Source organism: Mus caroli, unplaced genomic scaffold, assembly GCF_978045245.1.
Source record: "Mus caroli unplaced genomic scaffold, Mus_caroli_1 scaffold_4, whole genome shotgun sequence".
Taxonomy (NCBI): domain Eukaryota; kingdom Metazoa; phylum Chordata; class Mammalia; order Rodentia; family Muridae; genus Mus; species Mus caroli.
In genome coordinates, this window is record NW_028227259.1 from 127,685,402 (window position 1) to 127,710,216 (window position 24,815).

General features: G+C 48.3%; 2 protein-coding genes across 5 annotated transcripts in view; one reads left to right on the forward strand and one right to left on the reverse strand.

The window, feature by feature from the left end:
• Positions 1–387: 387 nt before the first annotated feature.
• Il31 (interleukin 31) lies at positions 388–2,623 on the reverse strand. Its single transcript, XM_021163678.2, has 4 exons — positions 2,567–2,623; positions 2,246–2,466; positions 1,914–2,065; positions 388–932 (listed from the first exon to the last, which is right to left on the reverse strand). The coding sequence occupies exons 2-4, from the start codon at positions 2,259–2,261 to the stop codon at positions 612–614; spliced, it is 489 nt and encodes a 162-aa protein (XP_021019337.1). The 5' UTR covers positions 2,262–2,466; positions 2,567–2,623; the 3' UTR covers positions 388–611.
• A 10,655-nt stretch (positions 2,624–13,278) lies between these two features.
• The window catches only part of Lrrc43 (leucine rich repeat containing 43), a 21,014-nt gene continuing 9,477 nt past the window's right edge, over positions 13,279–24,815 (forward strand). For all 4 annotated transcript variants that reach the window (XM_021162695.2, XM_021162698.2, XM_021162697.2 and 1 more), the window contains exons 1-7: positions 13,279–13,424; positions 16,133–16,393; positions 18,128–18,238; positions 20,636–20,775; positions 23,068–23,306; positions 23,855–24,066; positions 24,653–24,815. The exon at positions 24,653–24,815 is cut by the window's right edge and continues 151 nt beyond it. In XM_021162695.2, the coding sequence (XP_021018354.1) occupies positions 13,281–13,424; positions 16,133–16,393; positions 18,128–18,238; positions 20,636–20,775; positions 23,068–23,306; positions 23,855–24,066; positions 24,653–24,815 (1,270 nt within the window). In that variant the 5' untranslated portion in view covers positions 13,279–13,280. The remainder of the gene's footprint in view (positions 13,425–16,132; positions 16,394–18,127; positions 18,239–20,635; positions 20,776–23,067; positions 23,307–23,854; positions 24,067–24,652) is intronic.

A 24,815-nucleotide genomic window follows, 5' to 3' on the forward strand; every position in this document is an offset into this window, starting at 1 on the left:
ACTGAGTGCCCCTGAGACTCAGTCATTGCCCGGGGAAGAACTGAGGTCAGACAGAATAATACAGTACGAGCTGGAATCTGGGTATATCACCAAGCAGCTGCGTAACCTTGAGTAAGTGACTAAATGACTTCTTTCCTTAGTTTCCAGCCTACATACCAAAAGGACAGTGATTGTACTTATGACCTGGAACAAAGATGTTTATCATACACGTGATGCTGCTGGGATTATTTGCTCATGAGTCTGTCTAATGGAGGGAGAGGGCAGCAACATAAACTATTTCCAGAACATTCCTAAGCTTTGATTTCAACCCCAGCACAAACTCCAAAACTGATTATGAGATCATGTCAATATAATTTATTAAATAGACTCTGAAGGCTCCTCCGTGGAGCGTTTAACAAACTCAGTACATAAATACCAATAAATAAATATAGCTGCCACTTCCAGTCCCTACAGGGTAGAACAACAAGATTTCAGTGGACAGAATAAAAACATATAAATAACATGACTAGTAATGACCGCACAGTCCCTTTGGAGTTAAGTCCTGGGTTGCAAGCTCAGCCCTGGAAGGACAGGCACTGCCGAGGACACTGCCCCCCCCCACCCCCCATCACTCAGCATATACTGTCCTTAGCCTGCAGATCTGCCATGCAGTTTGAGAACTGCTTTAACACCGTAAGCACGAACACTTTACAATTATAGGATTCATCAGTATTTCCAGGCACAGAAATGTTTAAATTCAGTGGGTTGAAACAGCTGATGTTTGTTAGCCATCTTATGACCCAAGAAGTATCTACTGTGTTCTCGCTCAACACTTTGACTTTCTCCAGATATGCTATGATGACCGAGATGTTGGTTAATGCTTCCCGGTCCAGGCTGAAACACGGCAGCTGTAGTGACTCGTCCGCTGACATCCCAGATGCCTGCTTTTTGATCTGTAGAAAGAGGAGGTTTGAAATATTGTAAGGAAGACATTTGTAACAACCCCTACGGCTCAGAACAGCTCATTTCCAGGGCTTCCTCTGTGTCTAACCTGCCTCAGACCTTATCTAATTGGTACAACAGTCTTCTGAAGCTTGGGCCATCACTAAATCTGTGTCTATAGGAATCGAAGGCCTAGTTGGCTTATGAGCTAGAAGACATGGCATACCCACCCAGGTTGGCCGTGGTTCCTAAGGGTGCTTCTACCCAATCTGTCTCTGCCCATCTGGCTGAGGCTGCCCCTAGCCATCTGCAACCTGTTCTCAGAGGCTCAGTGACTGAAGTGAGAGGGGAAGGGAGGTTATCTGTGTCTCCATCAGTCTCCCTGTTATTGCTTCAACTGAAGTTATCTAAGCGGTCCCGAGGACATGAAGTAGTCACACTTTCTGGGTCCTGTGCTGTACCTGTGCCAGGCTCTGGCCAAGCAGAGGGCCCTCCACGATGCTCCAAGAGCACACAGACAGTTGCCTAGTTAGTCAACGGCAGAGGCACCGGAGACCCAAAGGAAGATCCTCACGCCCTGCTTCCACTAAGACATCTTTGGCTGCTGAAACTGGCTCTCATCGCTCTCTCAGGGGATTCCTGAATCAAGCTGGCCCATCTCCAAGGATGCCCTTTCGGCAAGAATGCTCGTTTAGTAGGGACTGTGAGCCGGACGGATTTGAGATAAAGAATGCTGGGAGCACGCATCCTGTAGTGTTTCATAGTTTCGTAAGCTGCCGAGGTTTCAGTCCCTGGACCAGTCTGCCTCTGCCTCTTCTGCTACTGCATTTACCCCCTTGGAAACATTTCACCCCAACCGAATTCCAATGTGTCCCCATGCCTCTCTGGCTTCCATAGCTGGCTTTATATCGAGAAAGAATAGCTGTGCTTAGATAGCAAAATAAGACATTTTAAAGAAATGGTTAAGAAAAAACAATCTCAAGGGCACTTACATAGTTGTTATAAAGTTCCTTAGACTCTTGTTTCAAGAGGTCAATTGTAGTTCTTAAGTCTCCCTTCGATATTGGGGCACCGAAGGACAAGCTGCAGGTGGCCAGCCAGGTTCCTATACAGCAAAGCAGCACCAGGGCAGGCTTCGTTGTTCCTGGAGAAAAAGAAGGATACCATGGAGCTGATGGGTCAGACGCCCCTGCCCATCCCAGCTTCAGTTACAACAGCCTCCATCCAGCAACCACCTGAGGCAGCCCTTCCCGGCTCCTTCCCCTAACATGATAAGAGCCATGGAGCCGAAGCCATGCTGAGCTGCGTGTGGAGCCAGGGGTACCTGTGTGGAAGATCATAGCAACAGTAAGAGAGTGAGGAAGGCCCGCTTTGCCTGTGGTCTCTGGAGCCTGGTGTGTTCGCCATGGCCACCAGGCGATATATAAAGGGTTGTCGTGAGGAAGCAGATCAAAAGCCCGCCCATGGCAAAACCATTGCTCAGCTTTTCTCCAGAAAACATTTTCAAAATGCTGCCAGTCTCAGCTGGGCCAGGGGAAAGCAGGGCTGGAAGGAAACGCTGAGGTTACCCTCAAGGCAAGGCAGAAGATTGAGTCACATGCACACACGCGCGCGCGCGTGCACACACACAAACGCATACACATACCACACAGGAAGGCGGATACATCTTGAGCATCTCTCTTTTCTTGGAAAGTGCTTGCTGATTTAATGAGAGGAAAGTTTGAAGCCCGGTTGAAAAGTACAATCACTGGGGAAGAAGTGACTTAGAGGGGCTGAGGGTCAGTGCCCTGCCGGGAAGTTTTAAGAAGCCACAGAGTGATCCATCTGTGGGAATTCCAGAGGCAGGGGGATGGCTCTAGTGAACACAGGGAAGGCATGAGGAGAAGGCATCTGTGCTCCAGGGCCTGCCCTTGTCCTTGCGTTCTCACCTGCACCTTTGTGACTTCAGACTCTAGAACCAGAATGGGGCTCAAGAGTTACTTGCCCAGGCAATGGGAGTAGGGTAGGGTGGGGGTGGGTCAGTTATTATGGGAACTGGGTGTGTGTGGGGGGGTGCACTTGTAATCTTAACACTCAGGATGCTGAGACAAGAGGGTCACAAATTCTAAGCCAGTATGGGCAGCTTAGCAAATCACTGACTGAAAAAAAAAAAAAAAAAACTGAACTAATTTTTTTAAGCTTTGAAGAAACATTTATTACCAAATTTCAAAATAGGTGAGATATTCTTTTACATCTTTAGAATCAAAATATCCTTTAACTATTTAAAAAAAAAATTAAAGTGATGTTCATGGTTTGGAGAGATGGTTCAGTGGTTACATGCACTGGATGCTCTTTCAGAGAACCCAGGTTTCATTGCTATCAAGCGGCTCAAAACTGTAACTCCAGTTTTGGGGGAATCTGACACTCTCGGGCCTCTGTGGGCACCAGGCACACACGAACTGCGCAGACGTACATGCTGTGCTGATAAGACACCCGAACACGTTAACTAAATTGAAATAAGGAGTCGTTCAGCCAGGCATGGCAGCTCATGCCTGTAACCCCAACATTCAGGAGACAGAAGAGGGAAGGCTGATGCAGAGTTAGGTCAGCTCTGTCTCAGTGAGTCGCAGCCCAGGCAGGCCTGCAGAGAGCAGCTGTCTATCAAAGAAAAAAATGAAGCATTTGTTAGGCTGGGCCAATTGATTACTGATGGAACACTTCCACCACACACCCAAAGCCCTACTTCAGTACCTAGTTTTCAAAAAATATTATTGGAATCATTTATTCTTATTGTTAAGATTTACTTTGTAGCCGGGCAGTGGTGGCGCATGTCTTTAATCCCAGCACTTGGGAGGCAGAGGCAGGTGGATCTCTGAGTTCGAGGCCAGCCTGGTCTTCAGAGTGAGTTCCAGGACAGCCAGGGCTACACAGAGAAACCCTGTTTCGAAAAAAGCCAACAAATAAACAACAACAACCCCCCCAAAACAAAACAAAACAAAAAACCCAAACAAACAAACAAAAGGTTTATTTTGTGTGTTTATGTTGCCAGTGTCTGTGGAGGCCAAGGAAGGCATCAGTTCTCCTGAGCTGGAGTGAAAACTTAAGGGTTCTTTGGAAAGTCAGTCGTGTTGGATGGTGTTTTGCTGGGACAAACAGGCGAAGGAGTGTTTTCCTGCAGCAGACACAGATGAAAGGAAGTTTTGCTAAGGCGAGCACATGAAAGGACACGTGATGAAGAATCCTTCGCTAATAGCACACATATATTGGTCCGCCCTCCGTGCTTTGTTGAGCATTTGTCGGGACTCCATAGAGAGAACCACACCTAAAAACCCCGGGTGGTTTGCTGCGGCTTCTGTCTGCTCCCACAGACCTGGGCCGATTGGCCCAGTGATGCCAGCGGATACTCACTTGTGAAGTTTTTACTAAGTTAAACTCGAGTGGTGAGAGGCAAGACCTGTGGAAGACGCATGATGTCTAGAGGGAGTGTGTGTGTGTGTGTGTGTGTGTGTGTGTGTGTGTGTGTGTGACTCAGCGGACTGTGAAAGAGGCTTGCTTGTAGAGCTAGCTCTGCAATGGTTTTTGGTCTTCCTTTTTCGTTGATCTTTGTTTTGTCAGTCGATTGATCCTAATTCCTCTTGCTGACTCGTGTTGATTCAGCTGAGGCCTGGGTGTCCTGCTAGCTCACACCACCGATGATGCTGCTGCCGTGAAGTATTTGTGAGTGGATCAAGCTGCTGCTGCTGCCTCCTGTGAACTAACCTAATTTCCTGACAATGCAGATGAGATTTGCTACAAAGAACCTTTCTAAACAGCTCTGCTTTCCCCCCACCCCTTATCCTTCCTTTCTTTCTTTTCTTTTTTTTTTTTTTTTTTTTTTGGTTTTTCGAGACAGGGTTTCTCTGTATAGCCCTGGCTGTCCTGGAACTTACTCTGTAGACCAGGCTGGTCTCAAACTCAGAAATCTGCCTGCCTCTGCCTCCCGAGTGCTGGGGTTAAAGTCGTGTGCCACCACCTCCCAGCTCCCCCCGCCCCATCCTTTCTTTTCCACTACCTCTGGTGGGTGGTGAGCTACAAGTGAGGTTAGAACATTTAAGAACCATCTTAGAAGAAACTCTTTTAAAAATTAAAGTTCCAGTCCTCTACACTGAGCCATCTCTTTAGCTTCCCGTTTTTTCTTGTTTGTTTGTTTATTTTTGGAGACTCAATGTCTGAGCATTTATTTGTTCCTTCTTTTGGAGGTTTTTGTTTTGTTTGTTTGTTTGTTTGTTTGTTTTCAGAAACAATAGTAACTCAATTGCTGGGCGCAACAACTAGAATTCTAACCCTGTAAACCATATTAAATCTAACTCCTCCAGATTCGCCATTGAAACCGGGAGACACTAGTAGCTACATCTAGTCCTCTCACTATCCCTGGCCTAAAAGCCTGTTTGTTTGTTTTTGTTGGTTGGTTTGGTTTTGGATTTTTTTTGAAACAGAATCTATTTATGTGGCGTTGACTATCCTAGTGCTCACTACAGAGACCAGGCTGGCCTCATATTCATGGAGATCTGCCTGCCTCTGCCTCCCCAGTGCTGGGATTGAAGGTATGCAGCAACATGCCCAGCTTATTGGTACTCTTAAACACTATTTTTGATTGAACTCAGACACAGTAGAAGAAGCTCTGATCGAACATAACCTGTATCTTCTGGTAATCTGTTCCTGGTAGTTTTCTTTGGCTTCCTTCATCCTCTTGGCCAAACGTTTAGCATATTATATTCTGCAACTTCCTCATTATCCTTGGCGAGTGGTTTCATCAGAGCAATATGTCAGCATTTGTGTTGCAGGGCATGTGTGATAAGATGCTCAGTATCTGGTGCGTTGGTCCTGGCTTCTCACCTTTGTTGAAGAGCTTTCTGATAATGTATTCGTGGACATTGCCTGTAGAGAGATGGAATAGCTTTCGGGTTCTGCTGCCTCTTTTGGGCCACAACTGCCAAGGCACAGTAGTCTCTGTCAGTTCAAGACTCAATCTTCTCTCTCTCTCTCTCTCTCAGAGAAGGAAGAAGGAGGAGGAGGAGGAGGAAGAAGACAACGAAGAGGAAGAGAAAATGAAACAAAGAAGAAGAAAAGGAAGAAATAATGAATGCCACTTAACAGCAGGAACAGTTTGCTGTCCTGGATCAAGGAACCTTGTTTCATGGGAAAACCTTGGTTGTCATTCCCACCACTGATTTGGACCACAGAACCATTCCACTCTTTGCCCAGAACATCAGCAGACACATTGCAACCATAGGCTTCTCAGAGAGAATATGAAGCTTGTTTGCTTTTATCGTCCACTTCAAGGAGTTCCTGACGGCTGGCGGCTGGGAAGGAGACAGCCAGCTTCACCTTCACAGAACTGACCATGACAAAGAACTCCCAATCTATTCTTATTTTGAGTGTCAACTTAGCTATGTCCTCTTGTAGGTTCCCAGGAAGAGTGACAAACAAGCTCAACAAAGTCCCTGTCCTTAAGAACCTAGTATTCTAGGGGGCAAGAGACAAGACTTATTCACAAGTAAGAAAGCACCCAGGAATATAAAACTATGAATAACTACTGCATGTTTGGCTAGAGAATGAGTAAAAAAAAATTTTTTTAAAGATTTATTTATTATATGTAAGTACACTGTAGCTGTCTTCAGACACTCCAGAAGAGGGCGCCAGATCGCATTACGGATGGTTGTGAGCCACCATGTGGTTGCTGGGATTTGAACTCTGGACCTTCGGAAGAGCAGTCGGGTGCTCTTACCCACTGAGCCATCTCACCAGCCCATGAGTAAAATATCTTAAGGGATCAAACCTTTAAACTGAGACCGGAAGCCAGACATGATAACTCTGTAATTCCATCACTCAGAAAGTCAAGGTAGAAGCCAACCTGGATTACATAGCATCTTTCAGGCCAGCCTATGCTACAGTGTGCCATCGACTCAAAAAAAAAAAACAAAAAACAAAAAAACAAAAAACAAAAACAAAAACAAAAAAACAAAAAACAAAACTGACTTAGCAATTAATTGATTGATTGATTAAAACTGAGACCTGGAGGATGAGAAGGAATCGCTGTGGAAAGATATGAGGACAGTGAGCTACTGCAGATCAGAACTCGGTGTCCTTCCACAAACAGGAAGGTGGCCATGGTATCTAGAGTGAAGTGGGAGAAAAAGAAGGTCGTGGAAATGTGGACAGAAGCCTGGCACGAAGGACCCTGAGGCCACGATAAAGAACTTAGGTTTTCTTCTAAGTGCCATGAGATGCCACCAGATAGCTTTAGATAGGGACTTACGGGATCTGGTGTGCTTTTTGAAAAGATGGGGAGAGAGACAGGCTACTGAGTAAAGAGGAGAATGGGAGTCTAAGATAGAAACAGGGGAGCCAAAGAGAAGTTACACAGATCTCCAGGTAAGAGGTTAGGGCAGCCTGGACTCAAGAGTGGATGGAGATAGAGGTGTGGGAACCAGGGGACAGATATGGAGATGGATCAAGGGTAACTTCTGGGCAGTGAGGAAACAGCTGGGCAGATGGTACGTGATGAAGGATGAGAAGTCTGCAAAGAGGAAGTTGAGAGTCTTTCTAGGAACAGTTGGACGCCATTGGACATCTGTTCTGTGACAGATGAGCCACGATATTGGAGTCCAGAGTTCAGAAATGAGGTCAGGTGTGGGTGGTTCATAGCCCCAAACATAAAACAAGAGAATTCCCTGTCACTCTCAAGCCCACCTTTGCTTCCAGCTTCTCTTTTCTTTTTTTCTTACCCATCTTCCTTTCTGTTTGGGGTTTCGGAAGTGTTCCTCTCTTAGCCTAGGCTGTCTTGGAACTTAGCATAAAGCTAAGGCTAGCCTCAAACAGCCCAAGGCTCCTCCTGCCTCCCAGGTCTGGGACTGCATGCCCACAACTCTGCCTCAGCCATGCCTCTCCACAGAGTGGCTTCCCCTTGCCCTTTGCCTCACGTTCCAAACTCCAATTTAATCAAATCTTTTGGTAAAGCCAGCGGCGGGCAGGATTCTGCCTGGTGGTGGTTTGTTGTTAACTATTGTTTGATGTACATAGCAAACATGATGCAACTATTATGTCACGTTCCATGGCAAAAGGGACTCTGTAGAGGAAATCAGGTTTAGTAATCAGTTTACCTAAGTCATGGACATTATCTTGGATACCTGAGTTGGTTCAGTGCTAACTGTTTAGGGCTAGATGTAGTACCAGGATACAATGTGTGCCTACATTTGCTGAGGCCCTGTGGATCCATCCAAGAAGCCAGACAGCCAAGAAAACTGAAGGGAGAAAGGTAGGAGCACACACACTTACAACCCAGCACTTGGAAAACCGGGATCAGAAGGTTAAGGTCACCTCTGACTGTGTATCAGTTCCAAGCCACACACACACAACTTGCCAACCCCACACAAACACACCAAAAAAAAAAAAAAACAAAAACAAAAAAACCCTTCCATAAAATAAAACAAGCAGGCCTGATGTGTAGCTCACTTGGTGGAGTACTTGCTTAGCATGCACAGAGCCCCGGGTTGTATCCTCAGCCCTGTCTAAACTCAACGTAGTGGTGCACACAGTATCAGGAGGGAAAGACAGGAGGATCAGAAGCCCTTACTACAGAGTAAGTTGGAAGGCAGCCTTGGTACATGAGACCCTGTCTCAAAGAATAAACACACCTTGACAAATAGAGACAACCCAAAATTGGGGGCAGAAGAGAAAACCGGAGAGTCCATTGAGATGGAGTTAGATGACTTGAAGATCGAGGTGCCTCCGTGGAAAATGAAAGCAAATTTGACTTAAGGGTATGAGCTTGGCACAAGACTTTGAGCCCTGGATGAGAGCAGGAATCCCAGCCTATAGCTTCATTTTAGATCTGTAAGGGAGTGATCCAATAGCATGCTGGGCTTCTGATCATTTGCCTTGCTTTTCCGATAGGGTCTTACTTTGTAGCCCCCAGCTAACCTGAAACTTAAGAGTGTAGCCCTGGCTTTGGACTTGCAGTAATCCTCCTGCCTCATCTTCCCAAGAACTAAGATGGTTTTTATTAGCATATATTAATTTTGTATAATGGGTTTTATAATATATAATATATATGATATTATAATGTATAATATATACAATATATGATATTTTCATGTGTATATATATATAATGTATTTTGAATATATTCACAGACTCACACATGCACGAGCACACACACACACACACACACACACACGGTGCCCTTTTGTCTCCCTTCCTTGTCTATAGATTCCCCTTCCTCTTCTCAACTATCGCCCCTTTGGCTTGGACACCTTCTTCGAATGACCCTATAACTTTCATTGGGCTTCCTAGAGGAACATGGGTAAATTGTTTACAACAGCCTGAGCACCTTACCAGTGGCTACACCACTGAAGAAAAATGCTGTATTCATTGAACTTGTATAAGTCCTTAGGGAGGGGTGGTGGCACTGAGAGTCCTTCTTGCACTGTGACACTCTGTCAGCCACCCCTTGGGCAGATCCATGCAGATAATTGTTTTCATAAGAAGAGGTCTCGCTATGTAGGCCAGACTTGTGATCCTCTTGCCTCCACCTCCCTAGAGCTGGGATTAGAGGAGTGCACCACTATGCTGGCAAGTCCAGGGTTAACAAGAGAGAAAGAATGCAGTCTCCTGTGAGCAGTGAGCAATGAGCATAGGCTGTCAGCCTCTGGTTGTTCTCAGCTTTTACCTTCCATGACCCGTCCGTCCATCCGTCGGTTCGTCCATCATAGGTCTGAATTCCAACCATTATTATGCCACAATAGCAACCATTTCACCTTCTTTTTGTGGTACTGGAAACTGAATTCAACACACATTCTCTCAACTGAGCCATAGCCCCAGCCCACTTCTGCTTTCTTAGAAACTTCAGTTGGGGGTGGGGGGTGGGGTGCTGGTGAGATGGCTCCATGGTTAAGAGCACTGACTGCTCTTCCAGAGGTCCTGAGTTCAATCCCCAGCAACCACATGGTGACTCACGACCATCTGTAATGGGATCCTATGCCCTCTTCTGATGTGTCTGAAGATAGCGACTCACATACATAAAATAAATCTTTAAAAAAATCTTAAAAAAAAAAAAAAAGAGCTGGGCAGTGGTGGCACACACTTTTAATCCCAGCACTCAGGAGGCAGAGGCAGGCGGATTTCTGAGTTCAAGGCCAGCCTGGTCTACAGGGTGAGTTCCAGGACAGATAGGGCTACACAGAGAAACCCTGTCTCGAAAAATAAGGAGAGAGAGAGAGAGACTGACTTCAGTCTGAGGCTGCAGAGATGATTCAGTGGGGACGTGACCAATGTCCAGACATGAGGACAAATCATCAGAGTCCACAGAACGCTCGGCATAAGAATTCCATGTCCGGGCTGGTGAGATGGCTCAGTGGGTAAGAGCACTGACTGCTCTTCCGAAGGTCCAGAGTTCAAATCCCAGCAACCACATGGTGGCTCACAACCATCCGTAACGAGATCTGGCGCCCTCTTCTGGAGTGTCTGAAGACAGCTACAGTGTACTTACATATAATAAAATAAATAAATCTTAAAAAAAAAAAAAAAAAGAATTGCATGTCCATAGTGCTAGCTCGCCTACTGAGAGCTGGAAGGCAGAGACATAGAGAGACCTGCCTAAAACAAGATGGAAAGTGAGGGAGGACCCAGCCTTGAAATGTGACTCCCACATAGGGGTGCTCCCACTCACACATAATATATATTTTTTAAAGATGTATTATATAATATATGCATTATATACGTGTGTGTGTGTGTGTGTATAGTACTTATCTTCAGACACACCAGATGAGGGCATCAGATCTCATTCCAGATGGTTGTGAGCCACCATGTGGTTGCTGAACTTTTGAACTCAGGACCTCTGGAAAAGCAACCAGTGCTCTTAACCGCTGAGCTATCTCTCCAGCCACCACACATAATATTAATACATACAATAAAATAGAGTCTGAGCAAGGCATGGGGACACATGCCTTTCCTTCCAGCATTCAGAAGGCAGACAGAGATAGATGCCTTTGGGATTAAAGCCAGCCTGGTCTGCATAGTGAGTTCCAGGCCAGCCAGAGCTACACATGAAATCCAAAACCAAGCAAAAGTCCAATCTGGTTAAGCAATGGTGATCACAGCTGCCCTTCAAAATTCTCCCCTGCTGTCTGTCGTTCCATAACAACATGATCTGTGCTTTGGGCCACGCCTTCTCAGTGTAGTAGGCTAAGCACTTTCCTGCTCGGCTCTTTTCTTCACGAACATCTCTCCATAGCCTTCACCTCTGTTCTGTATTCTGCACACTTTAATGTCCCAGAGAATGTCTTGATCGGATCTCAAACACTACATTATTCATAGATGAGCCAGGATAATGTGACAGGTAGATGCAAAGCAAGGTGGACTAGAAAAACATATAAGAGCTAAAACTCAGAAAAGAGGGGTGGCTGTGGAGATGGAGGAACAGGATGGAGTGTGGACAACTTCTAGGTTTCTGGTTTGGGCAAGTGGATAAAAGACAGTGATGGGAGGAAGATGGAGAGAGTTTGGAGTTTGAGGAATGTAATTCCATCTTGTGGTTGTGAGGTGAAAGAGTCTGTCTAGCACAGGTAAGGATGACTAGCAGGCCACTGGACTTGAACTAGCAACATGAAGGAGGGAACTGGAAATGCCCATTTGGAAGCCACCAGCTTATTCTGGTTGACACACAGCAAGCCTATAGCAGAGGGCCACTATAAGAGATGACAGTTGCTTGTAGAGCCTTGAGTCCCGAGCCATCAGCAGAAGAGGAAAAGAAAGGTGACTTGGGGTTCAATTCAAGAAGGCACACCCGAGAAGGAAAGGAAAGGAAGCTGTCACGGAACAAAATGAGAAGTGGTTTTTCAAGTCAGAGGAAATGATTGACAACCCCACAAGCCATGGAAATGTCAAGAAAGATAAGCCCAGAGAGTGTCTGTAAGTTTGTAAATATGAGGTCACAGGAATTTGGTGAGGGAACTAGGAATAAGTTGTTGGGGTAGAAGTCTCCCTGTGGCATCGAGGAAAAAGTGAGAGTAGATTGCACTGTCTTGAAGCATGGATGAGAGAGAAGACAAAGGAACGGGGAAAAGTGGGCCTGAAGACCCAGGGGGATTCTTGGATGTGGCTTTTCTGTCGTGCATCTTAGGGTCACGGGATGATCCCGAACTGACCATATTCTGAAGGCAGAGGGAAATTCATTAACTGGGGGACTGGGGAGATGGCTGAGCAATTATGAGCACAGGCTGCTGCTCTTGCAGAGGACCCCAAGTCACTTCCCAGGACTGGCATGGTTGCTCATAACTGTAGCTCCAGTCCTAGAGAGTGTAAAATATCCTCTTCTGGTTCTATAGACACTAGACTTGTACGAATGGACATGCAGGCAAAACCCTCAGACAGGTAAATGTTAAGAGGGGCAGCATGAAGTCTGGTGCATGATAAAACAGGCATGAAGCCAGGCCTGGTGGTACATGCTTGGAGCCCCAGCAGTCAGGAGGCAGAAGCAGAAGGATCAGATCAAGGTCCTTCGTGGCTCTCTAGGGAGTCTAAGACCAGCCTGGGATGACATCATAAGTGAGAAGATGTAAAGAACAGATCCTTCCTACCCCCGGAGGAAGTTAAATGCATAGGTGTACAAAGTGCATCACTGTTTGTCGTTGGATAAGCAGATGATGCAGTGGTGTTTGCTTTGTGTTTTGCTTTGTTTTTTCCCCAAGACAGGGTTTCTGTGCATAGCCCTGGCTGTCCTGAAACTCACTCTGTAGACCAGGCTGATCTGGAACTCAGAGATCTGCCTGCCTCTGCTTCCTAAGTGCTGGGATTAAAGGTGTGTGCTACTACACTGGGCTTTGCTTCCTGGTTTTTAAGTTGAGGGGAAATGATTAGATCACTGGTAAAACCCAGATTACAGTTGCACTGTAGATATAAACCAAAAAAAAAAAAAAAAAAATCACGATTTGTGCCTTGGAGTGAGTGAGTCGTATGGTACCCAAAACCATACATCTTGTTACATTTCCAGTTAGGAGTCATCTCCCATTAATTTCACAAACCACAGGTAGGGACCCCTGCTGTGTGGCGGAGCTACAAGGGATGGCAAGATAAGACTGGATGATCCTCTAATTGGAGTCTTAAAATGCTTAACATTGGACTAATTTTTCTTTAGAGCTGCCAAATGGGAACAACAGTCAGCACTTTGTACAGACAATCAAGATTATTCTAAGAGGCGTCCACCACTTGTTTTTGCAAGGTACCTCAGCCAGCCTGGTAGGAGCTTAGCTGGGGGTCTCTGATACTGAGGAAGTTGGCTTCCACGCACCCAGGGTAACGCGTCTGGCCGTTGCCTAGCAACGAGCCGGTCCTCGCACAGCATGGAGACCAGTGAGTCCAGCACTAGCGACTACAGGCAGACAGAGGGCGAGGGCGAGGGTGTACCGGGGACCTTGAGCACGGCTGTGTGTGAGCACCTGCGGAAGTTGTGTCTGCGCGAATTCCCGTGTGGCATCGGGAGCTGGGTGCGTGCCCCCACGGGGGAGGGGGACTAAGAAGGGAAGGATCCAGCAGGGGCGGAGCTGGGACTGGACCAGAATACCCGCAGGGAATGTACTAAAGTAGGTGGTACCTAGCTGGGAGCTGGGCTGCCTAGGGGTCAGTAGATGCTCACATACAAGTTTGAGGCCCGAAGGGAAGTTTGGACGTGGTCATTTCATCACTGGCTGATTTGAGGGTTGGGGTGGACTCTGGAGGCTGGAACATTGAAAGAATGCAGGTACCAAGTGCCCACCTTGTCGTGAGGGAACCCACCCGGAATGGACTGATCAGCACATCAGGCTGACCTTTGACCTCATGCTAGCCTACAACAGCTGGTTGACCAAGCTCCAGATGTCAGGCTTCCCTGAGACTTAAAGAGCTTTGGTCTTGAACAGTTTGCTCTGTAGCCCCTCATGAGAGGTGGAGAAAATGTTGTTTTCTGGTGTTCTGGGGCCACAGGGCTAGCTTTCACCGTTCTGAGGTCTCATGTGGGAAAGGTCTCCTGCCCCTCCTGCAGCTGTGCTGGACTCAGGAAGCCTAAGGCGCTGCACAACCTCTGCCCTGCTTCCAGGCTGAGGGGAGACAGAGAAATACAGCCAAGGCATAGCCAGCACACCTGGGGAAAACATCTGGTCCAACAGGGCACGAAGGTCACTTTTCCTATTACTTCAGCTTGTACACTCTTCCTACTCAGAACGCAGAGGAAACGCTGTCCTCATCTGGGTGCACAGTGTAGGATTAGATTTAGAGGCCCATCAAATGTGTCCAGAGAGGCTAGAACTAGCATGATGGTGTTGGCTGTCGGTTGTGGCTCCCCTCCCTCTACACTAAGTAAAACAGAAAAACAGTCCTTCCCCCTGTAGAGGCATATAGGTCCCCATCAGGAAAGCGCTCCATTCATTTAGGCCACAGGTGCAGGCTGAATGGCTACTCTGTGCAAGTCACTGTGCTAAGTTTTAGAACTTACAGCTCCAAGGGTATATCTAGGGAGAGAGGTTCACCTTGCCGCATCTTCGGGAAGCCTTCCCTCTGTGAAGTCTCACTTAACCAGATTGCCCACCAAGCCTCCTTCCTGTACACAGCTATATAGGTGCTGGGTCAAAACGCAATCTCCTTTTTAATTTATTTTTAAAAGATTGATTACATTATTTTTAATGATGTGTCTCTGTTTGGGTCCGTGCATGTTAGGGCAGGGACTCTCAAGGCCAGAAGAGCACGTTGGATCTTCTGAAGCCAGAAGTTCAGGTGCTGGGAACTGAACTTGGGGCTTCAGGAGGAGCTGCAAAGACTCTTTACGTCTTCAGCCTGACAGTCTGTTTTGTTTTGGATGTTGAATGTTCCCAACTCCAGAGGAAAGTGGAAACAGGAGCCTGGTTTTTCTCTCTTTCTTTCTTTTTTAAGATTTATTTATTATAAATAAGTACACTGTAGTTGTCTTCAGATGCACCAGGAGTCGTCAGATCTCATATGGGTGGTTGTAAGCCATGTGGTTGCTGGGATTTGAACTCAGGACCTTCAGAAGAGCAGTCAGTGCTCTTACCCACCAAGCCATCTCACCAGCCCAGGAACCTGGTTTTTTGAACTATTCTGTGTCTTGCTATATGTTAATGACACTTGGGAGGCTGAGAGTTCAAAGCCAGCCTATCCCACATAGGGAAACTCTGCCCCCACAAATGATTAGCGTATGCCAGGTGTGTCGCTCAGCTGGCCGAGTCTTTTCTAGCATTCAAAAAGCCCTAGGTTTGAGCTCCTGCTCATATCACATCCATCCCACCCAGCGTAGCACTGCATGCCTGTAGTCCCTGAGCTTGGAAGGTGGAAGCAGGATGATCAAGGGCTTCGAGGTAATCATCAGCTACTCAGCGAGTTCAAAACCAGCCTGATCCACTTAAGACGCTGTCTCAAACAGACAGCCCCATCCAGTGAGATGGCTCAGTGTGAAAAGGCTCTTATTGTTAATCCCAGTGATCTGAGTTTGATCCCTGGGAAACACTTGGTAGTAGGTGAGGGCCAATCCCTGCACATTGGCTTCTGAGCCTGTGATGGCTATTCCTGGTTGTCAATTCGACTGTATCTGGAATTAACTAAAATCCAAGTGGCTGAGCATATCTGTGAGGGATTTTTTTTTTCTTAAGTCATTGGAAGGGAGAAGACCCACTTTTAATTCAGATCTTATGAGGTGTCACATTCTACCTTTATCTTGGCCATACTTTCTGGTGACAGCCTATATAAAGGTCACGGAAGAAGGAAGCTAGCTCTTTTTGCCTGCTGGCTCTCGCTGGCAAGTCCATTCCTTCACTGGCATTAGAGCCTGCTTCTTCAGGCTTCTGGCTTATACCAAAGACTAGCTGAGACATCCAGCCTTGTAGACTGAATCACTGGGTTCTTGGTCCTTCCATTGGTAGACAGCCATTGTTGGAGTGGTTGGACCACAGCCTATAATCCATGCTAAGAAACATTCTAACAAATCCCCTTTAGCCTGGTGTGTGTGCGTGTGTGTGTGTGTGTGTGTGTGTGTGTGTGTGTGTGTATTTCCATATTCTATAATTTCTGTTCCTCTAGAGAACCCAGAACCCATTCTGATACAGAGAGCTCGACATGCACTTGCTGTGGTGAGTACACGTCTACCCACACCCAGGCACAACACAATCAATAAATAAATGTGTGGTGGCTTCCCTCTCTACCTCTGCAGAATAAGTCACGCTTTCTTCCTCAAAAATGCCGAGCCTGGAGGGAATTGGTACCCAAGGAGGAGGAGACGCTGGTTCCCGAGGAGGAGACCATGGAGGCCCTGCTGGGCCTGGTGCGCAGCAACCACTCTCCTTGGGCTATGCTGAAGGATGCCAGCGCGGAGGACCGTTTCCTGAGGGAACTGGCCATCCAGAATCCACTGATGATCAAAGACACTTTCTTCTACTCCTACTTCCGGTCCCTGCGGGTGGTGAACAAGGGGGTAAGTGTGTGCTCGCTGGAAGGAAGAGCACAGCTGGGTGAGCCCATGCTGGGACAGCAGGAGAACCTCCATGACTGTCTGTCTGTGTGTGTGTCTCTCTCTCTCTTTTTTTTTTAGTCCTAGATAAGTATTTGTCTCTATGCATTCTGCTCGCTTTAAGTGCTAAGTGTATCTATCTAAGACCCTCCCCCTCAACTTTTATACATCTGGCTCTATTGTATCATTGATTTTTTAAGTCAGTCGTACTTTCTTTCAATCCTCCATTGGACCCCTTGGTCCTCTTCTTCCACAGTTAGGAATCTCAGAACTCACTCTTAGATGCTCTTGAGTCTTAATGTATTCAACCATAGAATGGGCATTGGTTGCATACGATTGTCTTAGAAAGGATGAAGGAGGTGGAGGAGATCAAATGCAATCTTTATGAGTGCCTGGAAAATCTGCTATAATTTGATAATTATAAATTGTTCTCTCTCTCTCTCTCTCTCTCTCTCTCTCTCTCTCTCTCTGAGGAGGAGGTCAGTTCTGTATCTGCTATGGCTGGCTCCTTGCACACCCTCGGCCCCCTCCTTTCAAAGAATCTCTAGTGTTTCTTTTTACTTTAAAGTGTGAAGGGAAGGCCTGGGGAGGGCCAGCTAACATCAAGGAGGTCTGTTTTTGAAAAGCTGTCATATTAATATGAACACTCACCTTTCCTCCCAGTCCTAAGCAACCTAGTAGACTTGGTCACTGTAGGAAAGGGAAGGCCAGGTAGGAAGGGCTTCTGATGTCCTTGGAGCCGCAGGAAAACTGAGATTCACGAGTAAAGTGATGAGGAAGCCGGAGTAAGTCTGGAAGACCAGGCAGGCTAACGGTTACAGGATTTTCTAGGGCAGATGTAAAATTTAACAGGAAGCGCCAAGAGCCCTCAGAGTGGCTTCCTGGAGCTCATGTTGATGAGTGTGATGTGTTCATAGAGTTGCGTATAGAACAACACTGCCCTCCTCATCCACACCTCCCTACATCACTTACCACATCCTTTTGTTTGGCTCTGAGTCCTCAGAGGGATCTGTACAAGCCTGACTTCTCAGTCCCACCTAGAGCTAAAGTAGCAGAGGTGACTCTGAGACTGCAGGGGCTCAGGTGGCTGTGGTAGAGAGGAGAAAGGATTCTTGTTTTCCCAAGAGTCCTATAATCCAACACACCAGGAGGACACAGGACGCTATGCTGGAGATCCAAAGCTTGCCTTTAGAGTCAGGGCAGGGCTGGAGGAGGCCCTTAAACCCTTTAGAACCGTGTGGGTGACGGCATAGAAGGGGGGTGATATGAGGTTGCTGGACCTGGAACTTAGCTCAAAATGGATGCACAGTTGTGCTGCTTTGACTGAGAGACGCCCCCCACCCCCAGACACCTGAGGTTCCCCAGTTTTCGAGGGAGGCTATGGAACCTTCGGGAGGTGCAGCTTTGCTGGAGGAAGTATCCTTGTTCTCGCTGCTTCCTGTGTGTGGTTGGAGTGTTAGCGTCCCTGCTTCCACGCCTTCCCCTTCCCTACAGACATCTCACCAATTGCAGGACATCTCGCCATCTGCAACCATAAGCCAAAATAAACGCTTCCTGGAGTCGCCTTGTCATGGCGCTTTGCCCCAGCAGCAGAACAGTAGCTAACACAGCTGTGACCTTCCCAGATATGAGCGTGCTTTTCTGTTGCAGTGCTGCCTGGCTCACCAGAGTCCTCAGTTTCCCTTCCTTTCCTTGCAGGTGAGTCTGGTGGATAAAGACCTCTTGAAATTTCTAAAGCTGGAGGAGTTGGTCCTGAGTGCCAATAAAATCGAGGAAATCGATGCCAACAATCTGCCCCGGACATTGAAGGTGCGTGTTCTGCTTGAGTCCTGGTCCTGCCCCTAGCCTGGCCCACACAGCTCTGGCAAGGGTGGCTGTGTGCTAAGACCCAGCCCCTCCCTGGCTTTTAGAACACAGACCATGTGCCTTAAAATGTCGCATGATCCTCTTGGACTCGGCCATTCCCTTCTTCCCATGGTATTTGCCCACAAGAACTGAAGGACTGCAGCAGGCTCTGTTTACCAGTGTTCACAGCGCTCCTAGTCACAACAGCCAGAGAGTGACAATGACCTAATACCATGCCTGATGAGCAGATCAGCCAAGTGGGGTCTCTCCCTGCAGTGGAATATTGCTCATGTATAAACAAGGCAGGGCATTGTGAGAGTCACCTAGAAAATATCGCACTAGAGAAAGAAGGCAGACAGACTTTAAAAAGGGAGACAGACTTACGTAAAATTGCACTTTGTGAGATATGCAGAAGGGGAAAGTCCACAGAGACAAAAGCTAGGAGAAGTCACAGGGGCCAGGAAGGACCAAGAGAATTTACTGCTTGGTGGTCTTCCCTTTTCCCTTCCTTCTTCCCTCCCCCTCTCCCCTCTCCTCCCCTCCCTCCCTCCCTCTCTCCCTCCCTTTCTCCCTCCCTTCCTCCCTGCTTCCTTCCTTTCTTTTTTTTTCCCCCAGATATCTGTTTGAGGTGACATGGTAGTTGTCACTGTGAAATACTTGAAATGGCGAATCTGCATATGTTAAACAGTTAAAACACTAGGTGAGGGGCTAGGGCAGTGAGCAGACTCAGTCAGTGAGCGGACAGCCTCAAAAGCATGAAGACTTGAAAAAAGCTGGACGATGTAGGGTGTGCTTTATATCTCAGCGTTGGGGAGGCAGAGGCAGGGGGATTGTTGAGACTCTCTGGCCAGCCAGCCTGTCTACATGGGAAGTTCCAGGTCAGCTGAAGATTATCTAAAACAAAACAAAACAAAACAACAACAACAAAAACAAACAAACAAGGAAAGTAGATTCTAAGGAAGCTGAGGCTATCTTCTGGCTTCCCTACACACGCTTGCATGCCCATACACACAGACACGCACACATACACAGATACACACACACACATGTACACATATATAAGCACACTCACACACACACTAACCAGATAAAAAGGGTAGACCATACTCTATGTTGAGTCTTTAGCTGAGTGGATCAAAATGACCACCGCTGAAGTTCAGCCCTGAGAGCAGCTGACTTAGCAGTCTCCATACCATCCATGCTCAGGAGGGCACCCCATGGGCCTTAAGCACGAAGTACAAGCAAAGGAAAGGGTGCCACTGAGCCAGGCCTTATGCCTGGGTCCACGTCCATCCATCCCTGTGTGTTGCCATGGAGAGAGGGGGACGAAGGTAAGCCAGGCAGTGGTGGCACATGCCTTTAATCCCAGCACTCGGGAGGCAGAGGCAGGCAGATTTCTGAGTTCTAGGCCAGCCTGGTCTACAGAGTGAGTTCCAGGACAGCCAGGGCTACACAGAGAAACCCTGTCTCAAAAAACAAAACAAAAACAAAAACAAAACACAGTACAACAAGACACTGACCCCCCCTCCACCCCTCCCCACCCCACCCCCCAGCTGTAAGGAACTCTTCCCCTTTGCTGCAGCCTGTTCTTCCTGCTCCACCAGAGACAAGGTGTTGCTGTGTAGCCTAGGCTGACTCGCAGTAGCCCAAGCTAACCAGGAACTTGAGAGCCTTCTGTTTCAAGATGCTGAGTGCTGGGGTTCTAAGTACCTGGCACCTTACTCACTCTTCCTACACTAAATTTTTTTTTAATTTTAAGTTTTATTATTTTGTGTGTGTGTGTGTGTGTGTGTGTGTGTGTATGGGGGTCCCGTGTGCCATGGTACACAGGTGGATCAGAGAACAGCTGTGTTAGGCATTGGTTCTCTCCTTCCACCTTGGGATTTGGGAATTGAACTCGGATCACCCAGCTTGTGCAGGAAGTGCCTTTATCAGTTCTCTGCACTCCCCTTCTAACCCCACTCCTAACCCCACCTCCACACCTTTTTCCTTTTTCTTTTTCCTCTGTTTCTCTCTCTCTTTCTCCTTCCTTCCTTCCTTCCTTCCTTCCTTCCTTCCTTCCTTCCTTCCTTCCTCCCTCCCTCCCTCCCTCCCTTTTTTTGACATTGTCTCATGTATCCCAGCTCGGTTTCAGACTTACTATGTAGTCAAAGATGATCTTGAACCCTTTGTACTCCGGTCTCCTCCTCTCAGAGATAGGGATTAAGGACCAGTCCACCACACTGGTACCACGCTAGGGATGGCACCCAGGCAACTCAAACTCCCTTCCTGCGTTTCTGGCGGGGGGTGGGGGGGCGGGGGGAGCGCTGTGGTGAGTGAGCCAACCCCCTCTCCAGTCGCCATCACTGCTGTCTCCCTCAGGTGCTGGAGCTCTATGGCAATTTGATCGCCAGCATGGAGTGTCTGTGCTCAGCCCCGCCCCCAAGGCTGCAGCACCTGGGGCTAGGCCACAACAAATTGCTGGGCCCTTTGGAGAGTCTGTATGTCACCTCCCACAACTGGTAACTTGGGGGGCATGGGCAAAAGGAGGGGGCCACGGGTGGTGGGTGTGGCTTGACGAGGGAGGAGGAGGGCTTGGCTCTGCTTTTTCCATAACCGCTACAGGGCTGCTAACCCACCCTGTGCTTTGTGACCCTCAGTCACAATATCTCACCGAAGCTCCAGGAAGGCCAGGGACGCCAGGGGCTGGTGGGGATGCCTGTGATCTGCACTTTATGGGCGGTGGGGTGGGGGTGGTCCTCAGCTTAGCTCTGTGACATTTCCTCGTATCATACTTTCCATCTGGGGGACATTGAGCAGCACACCGGCTTCCAGCTGTTAGATACTAGTCGCCTCTACCTGTCCCTTACCTTTCCTTGTTGTAATCACAACATCTCCAGGCAGTGCCCAAAGCCTTCTGAAGGGGCAAATTTACCCCAGGCTTGAGAACCACTGTCCTAGAGATGACTCTTGGGGTGCTCCCTTGTTGCTGAACATCCCCCCCTCCAGCTTTGCAGGGCATCTCCCCACCCACCCCCAGAGGTTCCTTGGTGGATTAACAGTGGGACATTTAAAACCTGAAATATGGCCGGGTGTGGTGGCGCAGGAGTTCCAGGACAGCCAGGGCTATACAGAGAAACCCTGTCTCAAAAGCCAAAACAACAACAACAACAACAAAAAAACAAAAAACAAACAAACAAACAAAAAACCCTGAAATATGAGAAGAGACCAAGGCCATTTATAAAAGGCTTCAGGTCGCACCACAGGGAGCTGAGCAGAAGCTCCGCCTCTGAGAGAAGCTGTCACCTGAGGGCATTCCCATGGGTATTTTACGGTGCCTCTGTCCCCACCCCCGCTTCCGGTTCCCCCTTTACCCCTTTCTTTTTAAGACAGAATCGAATGTAGCCAAGGCTTGCCTCCAACTCAATATGCAGCCTCTTTCCCTCACCCCACCCCAGTATCTCAAGGATGCTCCCTCTTGGAGATAGATGAAAGGTGCAATAGACAGGAGAAGGCCCTCTCTGGCTGACCTCCTGGCTCCCTCCCTTCTTGACTGTTCTCAGCCAATCTGCATATCCTGTCTCCTCGGGATTCCCTCCTTCTTATCAGCAAACAAGACGTACAGGAAACCGCAGCTAGGTCTTCCCGGAACAGCCAACTTAGGTTCCTGCCACTGACAAGGAGCTGGCTTTTGCTTTGGAATGCATATCATATCGTAGCCTAGGGCTGCGTGCCAGATCTGGATCTCACAAAAAGCCCGTGTGAAAGACGCAGCATTCACTGCTCTAGGGTTCGAAGGGAGACTCTTTCCTGGGAATCCGCTCCGCGCCCTCCAGTTCTCTTGAGATAAGATAACATTAGGCAGGGCCTGCGATGATCCCTGCAGTGTTCTGCTTGCCCTGTCTCGGGAACTGGCCAGTAGCCATCATAGCAGAACAGGCCATTGGAAGAGAGGAGGGCAAGAGAGAGAGAGTGGGGAGGCTGGGTTCAGCCTGTGGGTTCAAGGAGAGCCCTGGCGTGACCATGACAGGCAATGCGATTCCCTGGTGCTTGGAGCTAAAGTCAGCTTGCACTGTAGTTTGTAGCATCAGGCAGAGCTCTGCCTTTTCCTGTGTCTTGCTCTCTATACTGGAGGCCTCAGGGTTCACCTTTCCCAGCCAATCTCATTGGCTCACACCAGCACACTCTTTCTTCTCTCATATCGTCTAGAGCAGTGGTTCTTAACCTTCTATTGCTGTGACCCCATAAAATAGTTCTTCATGCTGTGGTGCCCAAAACCCCACCCCACCCCCAACCATAAGATTCGTAACTATAACTTTGCTACTGTTATGAATTGTTATATAAATAACTGATATGCAGGATATAGGATATACAATCCCTGGGGAAAGTTTGCTAGACTCCAAAAAAGGTCTCAACATACAGGTTGATAACCACTGGTCAAAAAAAAAGGAGCTGATAAGCTCCCTATGACCGGGCCATTATAGAAGAAAGACTTCCAGCTCAATATGTCTGGATGCCACACCCTGGTGCATCCTCACCTCACTCCCTTATGCACACTCCTACAGTGGCTTGCAGCATGCATGTCAGTGGGGGGTGATCTAGAGGCACACACTAGGCTGATAGCTCACCCAAAGAGAGGTACAGAGATGGCCCTGAGGCGTGAAGGGCTCTGGGAGTCCATGAATACAGGCTGTATGTATTCAGGAGAGAAAGGAGAAGCAGGCTCAAGAGATAATAGGATAGAACAAGGTGTGTGGTCAGCGTGCTGTCCCTCTGCTCACTGACCTTCTAAACCATTTTGGCCAACCTCACAGGCCCCAACTCGTCTCCCTGGACCTGGGCTTCAACAACTTGACGGATCTGCAGAACATGATCTTGGGGCTCAGTACCCTGAGGCACCTGAGGCTCCTAGTACTGCAGGGGAACCCACTGTCTCTGGTGCCTTACTACCGCGGCTTTACCATAGACAGCCTGGCACATCTTTGTGTGCTGGACGACATCACCGTGTCTCCCAATGAGAAGCACCAGTTCCGGGGACTCAACATTCACGGTGGTAGGTACAGTTACACATCCCCAGCTTCTGCCTTTGCCCACATCCTAGAAACTAGCCAGCTGCTCCCATTTGGCCTTGACCCTGGGCAGGTCCACAAAGCTACCTTGGTTTGGGCTTTTTCTGTGGAGGACCCCCTGTGGTAGGGATTGGGGGGGGGCATCTTCTGTTCTTTGTGAATCTTGTTTCTATGATGGCCTGAGATCACCCCCTTGTGGCTCCTGGTATAAGGTGCATCAGAGCCTTTTGAAGGTCTGAGTCACAGTGCCGGCAGGCAGTACCTACAGCCCCAGGCACCAGCTGACATCACAGATGTCTTGTCCTCTCCCAGAACTTTCTTTCTCTCTCTCTACACCATACGTCTTCACACCCCCATTTAACAGATAGTAAAACAAGGCTTCGCAGCATCCACTGGCTAACCCTTTAGTCCCTCTGACAGAGCTTGGCAGAGAGCTTCGATTCTAACTCTAGGGGTGGGGTTGGGGTGGGCGTCTGGGTGACCCACGTCTCCATCCAGCCCAGCCGCTCAGCCCTGGCATTACTCCTTGCAGACCTGTTGGCACGTGAGGCCCAGTTTGTGGTGACAATTGGAAATGTCAGAGGGGTTCTGGACAGCTCTATCTTGGACCCGGAGCCGGGACCTGACGGCCCTTTCATCAGCTACAGCTATTACGTGACCTATGACTTTGTGGAAGATGAGGACCAGGAAAGAAATGTTAGTGGGCTAGTAGAGGCAACACGTCATGACAGCGTTCTGGATGAGGTATGTCCTTCCAGTCCCGGGAGCAGAGCGCACCTACCTTACACAAGTCTGCCGGCTTTGGTGCGCACACAGAGCGGCTTCTTAGGGTCCAAGGAGGACTTTATAGAATCGTATCCCTCCCCATGCAGGGATTTGGGTTTTGCCCTTTCCCTGGGCAGGTCGAGTCGTAGCTATGCCCACTTCCTGTCCCTGTTCCAACTGACCCTGGCAGGGAAGCAGCACAGAACGTTGTTCCACTCCGCCCAGCTCTGTACCTGACCCCACTTGAAAATTTTTCACCATGTTCCCTGCCCAACCTCTGCATCCCAGGCCAACCCCAAGGACACCACCCAGGCAGAGAAGTGTTCTCTGTTCAGACAGCCTTTGTTTCTGCCTCCTTCATCCTAAGCTAGTGCATCCGGCCGTGCTTTCGGTTCACATAGGGCTGGGATGCGCAGCTTAGTGCTAAAACCCCTGCCTGGCCTGCAGAGGACCCTGAGTCCCCATCTCCAACATCAGGGACTCAGAAGAGCACCCAGACACTTCCCCTCATCAGCCTACACTCATTGGGATAACAGCCTAACCCGTGTTCTGTCTTTGCTGGCAGATCGACAAGCATTTCTCTGGCACAGATGAGGAAGACCAACAGGAGGATCCCTTAGAGGGCCGCCACCGCCACAGAGGCCGTCAGAGGTTTCACCCAGGCTCGACAGAGGAGATGTCCAAGGAGCTGTCTGAGTTCATAGCGAAGGAGATGAGTCAGATGGCAG